The sequence below is a fragment of the Littorina saxatilis genome, linkage group LG8 (assembly GCF_037325665.1).
Source record: "Littorina saxatilis isolate snail1 linkage group LG8, US_GU_Lsax_2.0, whole genome shotgun sequence".
NCBI classification, from domain to species: Eukaryota; Metazoa; Mollusca; class Gastropoda; order Littorinimorpha; family Littorinidae; genus Littorina; species Littorina saxatilis.
The window spans coordinates 56,216,321-56,228,114 of record NC_090252.1 but is presented as its reverse complement, the minus strand read 5'-3'; the positions used below and the strand labels follow the sequence as shown (position 1 = coordinate 56,228,114).

At 44.0% G+C, this 11,794-nt stretch overlaps 1 protein-coding gene across 1 annotated transcript in view; it reads right to left on the bottom strand.

Moving 5' to 3' along the window:
• LOC138973892 (uncharacterized) overlaps positions 1-10,517 on the bottom strand; it is a 12,320-nt gene extending 1,803 nt beyond the window's left edge. The window contains exons 1-5 of the mRNA XM_070346589.1: positions 10,360-10,517; positions 9,256-9,433; positions 3,253-3,401; positions 2,603-2,795; positions 110-278 (exon numbers count right to left, since the gene is read on the bottom strand). Of these exons, the coding sequence (XP_070202690.1) occupies positions 110-278; positions 2,603-2,795; positions 3,253-3,401; positions 9,256-9,433; positions 10,360-10,426 (756 nt within the window). The 5' untranslated portion in view covers positions 10,427-10,517. The remainder of the gene's footprint in view (positions 1-109; positions 279-2,602; positions 2,796-3,252; positions 3,402-9,255; positions 9,434-10,359) is intronic.
• Positions 10,518-11,794: the final 1,277 nt, after the last annotated feature.

Below are 11,794 nucleotides of genomic sequence, written 5' to 3'. Positions count from 1 at the left end.
GGCGTCAAACTTTCTCTCCGCCCTCCCCCCCCCCCCCCCCCGCCCCGCCACCCCCTCCCCCTCCAAAAAAAAGAGCAAATACGAAACATAAAATATCTGCTTAACTTACATCCATCATTTCCTTCCATTCCGGAATGGTGAAGGGCATCTGCATTCCAAGAAAAGCGTCGAAGATGTCCATGACCATCTTGACCAAGACATCAGCGCGCCAGGCTGGGCAGTCGTTTGACTCTTCCCGGAACAAACTCACAGCGCACTTTATGAAGGCTTTCGTATACCTGTTTGAGAAAAGAGAAACCTCAGTTACAGTTTTCTAAAATCTAAATTGTGTTGTGTCCTATTCCGTCGAGTGGCGAGGTTAAAAGCGACACGATTGTCTCACACCGTTTCATACAGGAGATGGATCTGAAGGGGGGGGGGGGGGGGGGTGGGTGGGTGGGCGGGGGGGATTCGTGTGTTCCAGAAAAAACCTCCCTTACCCGGCAAATGTATGTAAGTACAAGAATTACCTTTGGGGGCAAAGCCAGTCTAACAGGTTTGAAATTCTAGAGCTAAACACTTCATTAAGCATTAAAAGATACAGCGGCAGCCATACCCCATCATAACAACGCTGACAGTACCGGCGACTGACGTACAAGAGAGAGAAATTCAAGTTTTACGCTCTCACGGCAAAGCCATTAGTAGCATGTTTCCGAGTTTTACCCCGACTTTAGATGAGATACACAAGTGTATGCGTGTTAAGGTGGTATCAGCCATCTGCACTGATGGCAGAATGACCGAGGTCTTTTACGTGCCACTGTGGTGACACGGGGTGGGACATATACGAGGGCCAACTGAGAAGTACCGAGCCCGACCAGGAAGGAATTGACTTAGACATTCAAAACTTGGCATGAATTACACAAGGTTCTTATGAAGACTTCATGCAAAATATTACGTATTTTTACCGGTGAGTTTGTGTGCCTTGGTTTCTCAGAGTACCATACCCCACTGTTTTCCCCACATTGAAGAAAACTAACAAAGAGCAGTGATCCAATATTTGCGAAGAAAAATATTTAGACCACTGGAAATTCATAATGACTTGACGTGAACGTTTGGCAGGGATCCCCCTTCATACACCACAGTAATAAAATAGTCGGCTTAATTCAGGCTTTGAAGGAAAACCGTTTAGGATGACACACGCTGTGGAAGACCACCAGCGGTCACTACTAAAAAAAACCCGTTAATGCTGACTACGCACTGGTGATGCAAAATCAACCAATGGCCATTTATGACATTGCTCATACACTTGGCATCTCACATGGGAGAGTATTCCGGCGTTGCGGAAAGCTGTCCATGATGAGGGCCCCAAAGGGGGGGGGGGGGGGGGGTATCATCACGATCACGGGAAGGGACATTTTAGCGTTCACGATCACAGTTACCTTGATTTTTGTTTTCACGATCACAAACACCTTGACGAATAGAGGATCATAGAGTGATACAGCTGTGAAAAATGTACGTTGAAAATAAAATGCTTTGCAATAATGCCCATCACGATCACGAAAACAAATGACGATCACGATCACGAGACTTGATTTTTTTGTCATCACGGATCACGGGCAAAGTCCCATCACGATCACAGAAATGGAAATTTCGGCAATCACGGTCACAGAAAGGTAAAACAACGCCATTCACGATCACGATGTTAAACCCTTTGGGGCCCATGATGACAGTGTCTTGCAAAACGCCGGAGAGGTATTTTACTTATCTGCCTGTCTGCTTCAAAGACCTGTGGGTCGACGCACTAGTAAAGTGGTAAGGCGTCCGCCCCGTGATCGGGAGGTCGTGGGTTCGAACCCCGGCCGGGTCATACCTAAGACTTTAAAATTGGCAATCTAGTGGCTGCTCCGCCTGGCGTCTGGCATTATGGGGTTAGTGCTAGGACTGGTTGGTCCGGTGTCAGAATAATGTGACTGGGTGAGACATGAAGCCTGTGCTGCGACTTCTGTCTTGTGTGTGGCGCACGTTATATGTCAAAGCAGCACCGCCCTGATATGGCCCTTCGTGGTCGGCTGGGCGTTCAGCAAACAAACAAACAGACGCACTAGTAAATGTAACGTTTTGTTTTGTCGACAATAAACACACACGTTGCAATTACCTACCATTCTTGTTTTTAAATCTGACTTTTGGAACGTTAGCAGTCTGTTTTTGGATTATTATCTTGCAACGTTAAAGGCATATGTACTCGATGACTATACACGCTAATTGCTTTACCAACAGCTGGAGACATGCTAAATTAAGTTCCCTGCAAAATATTGTGGTCTAGGACCCCTTCAATGTTGAGATATGTTAATTTTCATTTTGATCTGGATCGTCCTATTTATAGATTTGGCAACACATGTAACGTTGATGCAAGGGAGCTAACACCGCGGCTTTGTTGACATCCTCACTTTTTCAGAGGCTAGAACAAGCTGTAATGCATGTATTATGGTCCGCGCATGGTGACATATCGTCATTATATGGTCTTATGGTGCGTTTGACATCGATTATGGGCAAACTACACTTTGTAAACACGGGAGCGCGTACATATGCCTTTAACGATAGCGTTGCGGCTTTACGAACTCACGGCACAACAGGGTAAGAAGATGTGTCCAACGAAAAATTGTTGGTAAGCGCTGGGAGCAGATCATCTTGCTGTGGCTGTGGCGAAGAGGGGATCCCGGCTGCCTCTAACCCTTCTTCGAAGCACATGCGAGCGTTGACACGTATTCTGCAGTTTGCAGACTGGACAAAATCGTCTTCGCTGATCTGTGAGAGAACTGAAAGTAAAATTGCGATTTTATAATTATGGCGATGTTAACACCACAAAGGCACTGACAGAAATGCGCAAATAGAAATGCAGGCACGCACGCCGACACGCGCGCACACACGTTGTTTTTTGTTCAGTCGCAGAGACAGACGCACGTTCACACACTCTGAGCAAGCTTTTAGCAACGTTTTGCGAAAGTTGGTACACACTTTCTTGCAAATAACCCCTCGTGTGTTCTGTCAGTTTAGTTTTAATCCTAATTTCATGACGTCGCAGAACGAGGGTAGATAACACCAATGTACATCTTTGACATTGTGCAAACTCTTACACTTATTGGCTGAATGCTCAAGCACGTTTTAATAGATTTTTTTCTCTCTCTCATCTGAATCTTTAGTTGGTTAATTAGTGTGTTGGTGGGGGTTTGGTTTGCTCTTTCTTTTTTCGTTCTTCATTGAAGGAAGACAAACCGTATACAACTGCAGGGTTAACAGTCGTTCCACCAGGCTGACACGTGAATCCCGTTGATTGGACAGCTTGCTCCATTTGCTCGCGTGTAGCCCGGTCGCAACCACTCATTCGATCAGCCACACAGCTTCTTGTGGCGGGGAGGATCTCCCTTCGAAAAACACGGCAGATGCGTTAGAGACAGAGACAGAGAGAGAGAGAGAGAGAGAGAGAGAGAGAGAGAGAGAGAGAGAGAGAGAGAGAGAGAGAGGAATAGAGACTTAGACTTAGACTTAGACTTAGACTTAGACTTAGACTTAGAACATTTTATTGACATAAAGGGTAAACATTTTAAGCCAAGGGCCTAATCTTACAACGTGCCCTTTACATTCACACTAACACATCCGCACGCATATAAACAACATAATATAATGAATTCATATAGGCATAACATGTAAATGCACAGTAAATAAGCATAAGTTCCACGGCCACACGAAACACAAAATCTAATATACGATGTAAAACAATATGAATACTATATGCTATGAATATGTAATATGACGTGAATATAATTATATAGTAATATTAATATAGTATACATTAGACAGAACTGTAAGATTCACATAATTATGTCACCGCGGGTGTGTACTTACAGAGAACAGTTTAGATGTTTTTTTAAAGAAGATTTAAAAATATTTACAGATTTGCTAGTTTTAACATTCGAAGGAAGAGAGTTCCACCTTCACACCGGTGACACTGTGACGGTTCCCCTACGCTTTGTGTTCGGTGCCCTGACCCTTTGTGTTCGGTTCCCACTCGGTTCCCACACGCCAAAATTCGCGGACAAAACATCCATTTATGGTAGTATTACGCAATGTTGCTCTCTGAGAATGGTCTTGTTAGATCTGTGAGTGTTTACACTACATGCCTAGGTGCTGTTGGATTGAAGGTTTTTGATATTTTAGCCGTTATTAGGTAGAATGCCTTCCACTTTACTGCAAAACTGCATAATTCGTAGCATCGGCAAGAAATATCCTACCAAAAAATGCCTGCTTGGAACTGTCGTTGGTCCAGCAAAAAGTTCAACATGTCTGTAGCAGACAGCCCAAGTTTCAAGATTGTAGGGCCATCCAAACAGCCGTAATAATAAAAACAACAAAAGTAGTCAGTGAAATTGGCTGTGTTCGGTCCCCCCACACTTTTGTGACGTAGGCGTGACGGTTCCCATAATTCATTGTGTCGGTCCCCACTTTCTGTGTCGGACCCCACTTTCGACCTAATTTCTCTGTGACGGACCCCACAACCAGCCTATTTTGTGTCGGTCCCCACACCTTCTTGGATTTATGACTTGCCGGTTACTTGTATCATTGTATTCATTGAATCTAATTGTCTCGGAGTTATTTTTCAGCAAAACTGCCGGCAAGGCAGCACCTTTTGTGATACCAAGTAAGTCAGATGACATCAGTATGTGTGTGTGTGTGTGTGTGAGAGAGAGAGAGAGAGAGAGAGAGAGAGAGAGAGAGAGAGAGAGAGAGAGAGAGAGAGAGAGAGAGAGAGAGAGAGAGACTAACTTTATTAGTTTATGCCACAAATAATATATAACATTATTTATCTCTGGGACGGTTCCCAGTATACCAGCAAATTATGTGTTGATCCACCCACACCTTCTTGAACTGGCCTTCCCAATATCTACTCTTAGTCTTACGGCCTTGGAGATATGCAATTTGGCACATTTTTAAAATAAAAGATCCACCTGTCGTATGTGAGATTCAGTTTTCAGAGCAAAATGCTGCCCAGGGACTTCTAGTGGTGATTGAAAAAAAAAAGAGTACTTGCCTGTGTCAAGTATGTGTCTTTATCCACGCTTGTTGTAAGAGGCAACTTTTCCCAGCTCCTTGTGTTCATGACTGCTTTCTCTTAAAATTAATTATTTTATGACAGTCAGAATACAATGGAACAAGGCTACATAAACCCTGACAGCCTACGACAACGGCCCGACTAAGGCTCAACACCGCGCCAATAAATTCAGCATTGGGCCAATGTTGGGCCATGATTGCTCCGTTTTCGTAGGCTATCAGGGTCAAAGATACATATTGGTAAACTAGTAAAATACATGTTCAGCATCATCAGCAATACCACAAAAGGATTAAAACAAGAAATTCCTCCGATAGGAACTACACCCCCGTCAAAGGGAAATAACCTTCTCAGTTGGTGGCAGTGAGAATGGTTATTTCCCTTTGACCAACGGGGGTGTCCGTCTATACCAGGCCTTGTATAATTTTAATCCACCAATAACTCCCTAACCGTGTGTTTGACTGGTCCCGTTTGGTGACGATCGGTCCGTTCATTCTTGAGATCTACTTGCGAACACAAACACATCGAGTGAAACCTATACACACCCCTATACCGGGGGTGTAAAAATCCTATTAGCTGTATGTCAGCGGCACAATGCAACCAGAACCAGCGTTTATGTGGAGTGATCGGGTGCTGGTCACTACCGCGAGCGTCACTACCGCGAGTACCACTACCGCGTCTCACACTAAAGTTGTGTTTCCGTACCCGCGACAGCGTTTTTCCAGCGGTGCGACGAAAATCAAGCACATAGAAAATGACCAGGAGTGTTTCCACACGCGCGACGCGTTAGCGGCGCGACAAGCGGCAAGCGACGCGATTTTTTTGAAAGGGTCCTGGAGCGATTTTTTCGCGTTGTCGCGCGGCAACGCGGGAGTTTACAGATTTTACCGCATGTTTAAAACGCAAGTACGGAAACACGTCACGCGTTTGCGCGCGTTTTCTTTTGTCGCTGCCGCTGTCGCGGGTACGGAAACAGAACTTACCGCGAGTACGACACTACCGCGAGTACGACACTACCGCGAGTATAACACTACCGCGTGTCACACTACCGCGAGTATAACATTACCGCGTGTCATTTTATGACTTCCATGGCTGAAGGCAAAGGTTGAAATGTTTCCTTGAAATATAAAACAAAAAGGCCTGGTCTGTTCTCTGGACACTAATTCAATGTTTGTCATGCTAACCAAGAACTCAAAACGATCAGAACACACTATCAGAATACATATAGAATGGGTTGCTTCCAATCAAAGCCGTTAGAACACAAACTCACAAGAAGTAAGTTTGCATGCGTTCTCTCTACGGATATGGTACTCGCGGTTGTGGTACGCGCAGTAGTGTGACACGCGGCAGTGTTATACTCGCGGTAGTGTCGTACTCGCGGTAGTGTGACACGCGGTAGTGTTACACGCGGTAGTGTCGTACTCGCCGTAGTGTGACACGCGGTAGTGACGCTCGCGGTAGTGTCGCATAACCGGAGTGATCTGGAAAGGTGTCAATCTCTCTCTCTCTCTCTCTCTCTCTCTCTCTCTCTCTCTCTCTCTCTCTCTCACACACATACACACACACACACACACACACACACACACACACACACACACATACTGATGTCATCTGACTTACTTGGTATCACAAAAGGTGCTGCCTTGCCGGTTTTTGCTGAAAAATAACTCCGAGACAATTAGATTCAATGAATACAATGATACAAGTAACCGGCAAGTCATAAATCCAAGAAGGTGTGGGGACCGACACAAAATAGGCTGGTTGTGGGGTCCGTCACAGAGAAATTAGGTCGAAAGTGGGGTCCGACACAGAAAGTGGGGACCGACACAATGAATTATGGGAACCGTCACGCCTACGTCACAAAAGTGTGGGGGGACCGAACACAGCCAATTTCACTGACTACTTTTGTTGTTTTTATTATTACGGCTGTTTGGATGGCCCTACAATCTTGAAACTTGGGCTGTCTGCTACAGACATGTTGAACTTTTTGCTGGACCAACGACAGTTCCAAGCAGGCATTTTTTGGTAGGATATTTCTTGCCGATGCTACGAATTATGCAGTTTTGCAGTAAAGTGGAAGGCATTCTACCTAATAACGGCTAAAATATCAAAAACCTTCAATCCAACAGCACCTAGGCATGTAGTGTAAACACTCACAGATCTAACAAGACCATTCTCAGAGAGCAACATTGCGTAATACTACCATAAATGGATGTTTTGTCCGCGAATTTTGGCGTGTGGGAACCGAGTGGGAACCGAACACAAAGGGTCAGGGCACCGAACACAAAGCGTAGGGGAACCGTCACAGTGTCACCGGTGTGACCTTGACGGCCCAGCAAAGGCAAAACTAGTTTTATATAGATCTACACGGGTCCTTGGTAGTAGATATTTATCTGATCCGTATCTCTCAGGAGCCTCGGTTATGAATGCATTCAAGTATGGTGGTGCTAGCCCATGGAGTGCCTTGTACATTAACACTGCAATGTTATAGTCAAACTGCTCCTGCAGTGAAAGTAAACTAGCAGCTTTGAGCTTTTCTGACGTTGACAGATACGGGTTAGTAACAATTAGCTTTGCCCCTCTTCTGTGCAGGGAATTTAATTTTTTAAGCAGATTTTCGCTCGCACCGTACCATACAGTAGAAGCATAATTGATAAAAGATTGGCAGTGTGCCACAACAAACATTTTTAGACCTTCCGCTTCTACGAAGGGTTTTAATCTGGATAAAAGATACAGATTTTTGGAGAGCTTTTTGCAGATATTATTGATATGTACATTCGACCGAAGCTCCTGGTCAACTACGATTCCTAATACCTTGTGTGATTTAACCTGCTCTATGGGATCAGTGTTCAGCTTAAGGTTAAGAATAAGGGGTGCTCTCTGGTGTTTCTGTCTGGATGTTATGACCATACTATTTGATTTCTCTGGGTGTAATGTCATTTTATTTTGAACGCACCATTTAAAAACATCATTTATTCCCTGTTGAAGATCGTATTGCACCTGATTTAACGTTTTTGAGGACGAGTGAAGGGAACTGTCATCGGCAAAGAGCTCACAAGACACATTGTTATTTTTTATATGCAAGGGCAGGTCGTTGATAAAAATGCAAAATAATAAGGGCCCCAAAATAGAACCTTGAGGAACTCCGCATTTTAAGTAACCATCGCCTGAATATTGACCGTTTACGTAGACGCGCTGGGTTCTATTTGATAAAAATGATGTAAGCAGGTTTACCCTGTGACTGCTGTGCGTGTAATACTCAAGCTTGCGAATGAGAAGAGTATGGTCTACTGTTTCAAAGGCTTTCCTCAGATCGAGGAAAACGGTACCGACGATTTTAGAATCGTTTATAGCTGAGAACCAGGTATCACACAGACGGACAAGGGCCGTGGAACAAGAATGAAATTTACGGAAGCCAGATTGGAACTGGTAGAAAAGGTTGTAACATTCCATATGATGGGCCACGTGCTTATGAATATGCCTCTCAAGAGGCTTTGAAAGTACTGAGAGGATGGATATGGGACGGAAGTTATTAATGTCAGTAGAATCCGATGTCTTTGGAATAGGAATAACTTTGGCGCACTTCCAGCCCTCAGGGAATACACAAGTTTTAATACATAGATTATACAAAAACGTTAAGGGTTCAACAACATACGGAAGAGAAAGTTTTAAGATATAAGTACTGATAGTGTCCACGCCCACAGATTTTTTATTTTTCAATTCAGAAATATATTTACCTACTTCGTGTATTGCTAGCTCGGGGATACAACTCTGGTCATTAGACCGTAGAGAGAGAGAGAGAGAGAGAGAGAGAGAGAGAGAGAGAGAGAGAGAGAGAGAGAGAGAGAGAGAGAGAGAGAGAGAGAGAGAAAGAGAGAGAGAGAGAGAGAGAGAGAGAGAGAGAGAGAGAGAGAGAGAGAGAGAGAGAGAGAGAGCAACCGGATTGGAATCAGCCGCGGTGTTGGATTGGTTGAAATTGAGATTTGGTGTGATTTCAACGAATCAGACCCTGCGGCCGTTTATTTTTAATTTTGTTGTTGTTGTCCCGAAAAAGTCTCCCAAAAATGATGTTTTGTACATCTATATAATGTAAACATGTAAAATACATCATATCACATGTATGAGTATAACGTTACTGCGTCTCGCGTTAAAACAACACGCACTCTTCTTACCCACACAACTCCTTCAAGGAGTCCTCGAAGTTCTGTTTGGTTCGGAGTTCTGTGTTCCCCAGGCTCCGTGAAAAGTTACCCAGCTGATAACCCGCGCAGGCGCCGTACTGACTCCATTGCTCCAAGCCTGCAGTGCACACGTCGACCTCTGCAGAGCGCCGCTGACTGGGATGCATAACTGTAGAGTGGGAGACAAGTCTACTCGTCAAAATACGATCTGATAAACAGAGGGAAGTATATAAGCGCTCTAAATGTATATGACATGTGCAATAGAGTGATTGGGGAGTTGTTCGGAACCATGCAGTCTCCTGGCATTTGAGAGAATAACAAGCATCAAAATGAACAAGCGACTTTCATTCTCAAAACACGAGTTATATATATATGTGCAAGACTTCAAAAAGATTATAAAAGCTCACTATCAACATACAACTTACTACACAGGGGTGAACATAGCACATGTAAAACGAGATGGTCAACCGATACACTTACTGGAGAGACCGTTTTGCTATTTCAGACTGCAGTTTCACGAGAACCGAGACAAACAGACAATCTGCGTGGAGACACAGACAAACACAGAGCCCCACACTGACGAACGAACAGACCGACCGACCGGCATGCCGAAAATCCGCAATTAAGCAAGAGAAAATGTAAACAATTAAAGTGCTGTTCACATGGCAGATTTTATACCAACTTTCCACCAACTTTCAAGCGATTTTAGTCGGCGCCAAGTCAAATCAAAATCGCTGCCCACGTGAACAGCGCAACGCTCAAACTAGATTTAAGCGGCGATTCTCGCCAGACTTGAAGCTATCGGAGCTACCTCATAATTTGACATTATGCGGTAAGAGCAGATTGGCTAGCGCTAACCAATCAGTAAGCGCGATTAGAAAAGTCTGGGCAAAATCTGCACCAAGTCAAGGCCAAATCGAGCAAAGCTCAACATTACTGAGTTTTCGAGTCGCGGCAAAATCTGTCCTAAATCGTCGGGGCCGTTCACATGGCAGACTTTCAGCCGACTTGGCCGGAACAACTTGGTAGCGATTTCAAACCAACAAAAGTTGGGGGAAAGTTGGTTGAAAGTCTGCGATGTGAACGGCCCTTTACCGAACATGTCCACAACAGCCACCAGCACAGCCAGACACAGCATAGCACGAAGCCCCATTGTATTCATGATGAAATCTTCAACAGACTGCACTTCACGCAACAGATTATGCCGTTATGAAGCACACTGACAAGTGAAGAGTAAAGGGATGGTTTTATACTTGCTTGCGGGAGACAGTGTTTTTGTTGTAATTTGTGTTGCTACCAATTTATTCAAGTCCATTATTACAACAAGTGTTGACCCTAAACGGGTCAAAATACCCACCCAGTCCCCATCCCGAAGACTTCAACACATTAGTTTCTGGTGACAGAAACTAGGCCCGGAAGAACAATATCCTTGGCGGATTATGACATTATTAAGTTATTCTGCAGAAAAAACGAAATGCTGGAGAAAAACCGTCTTTTCTGCAGCATTTCTGCATAATGTCATCTTTCTCCGAAGCAGCGTTTTTTTCTGCAGCAAAACATTTTACTGCAGTAAAATTGAAATCAAGAATTCTGCAGTAAAACGGTGCTGTTGGTTTACTGCAGAAAACCTGTTTACATTTTTTCTGCAGCATTTTGTACTGGCTCTTGGCGGATTATGACATTATTCAGTTATTCTGGAGAAAAACCGAAATGCTGGAGAAAAACTGTCTTTTCTGCAGCATTTCTGCATAATGTCATCTTTCGCGAGAGCAACGGGTTTTTTTCTGCAGTAAAACAGTTTTACTGCAGTAAAATTGAAATCAAGAATGCTGCAGTAAAACGGTGATGTTGTTTTAGTGCAGAAAAACTGTTTACACTTTTTCTTCAGCATTTTGGCATTATTCAGTTATTCTGCAGAAAAACATAAATGCTGGAGAAAAACTGTCTTTTCTGCAGCATTTCTGCATAATGTCATCTTTCGCCGAAGCAACGGGTTTTTCTGGAGCAAAAAATTTTTCTGCAGTAAAATTGAAATCAAGAATGCTGCAGTAAAACGGTGCTGTTGTTTTACTGCAGAAAACCTGTTTACACTTATTCTGCAGAATTTTGTACTGGCTCATTGTAATGTTGGAGCACGCGAGAGATGGACTCATCCAGAATTACCAATAGTTGTGCGTGACACGAATGTATTTTGTCTGTCTGACTTCCTTTCCGCCGGCACGTACCAGCGCCCGGCGTCCTACATCAGTACAATCATGTCACTTTTCTAAAGTCGTGTTTACCTTGTTTATCGCAATGTCTTACCACTGTGCCATTTCTAAGTGTAGTAATGGTAGCTACCGTCTGAAGAAATGGAAGAAAGAAATATGTCCTGTCCATGCATCGGCGAGGGAATCTAACAACTGTGACTGCAAAGCTCCTTTTTGGTGAATGTTGCAAGTGTGTGCAGAAGCCATGTGTTTGTGCTTGTCAGAAGCCATGTGTTTGTGCTTGTCAGAAGCCATGTGTTTGTGCTTGTCAGAAGCCATGT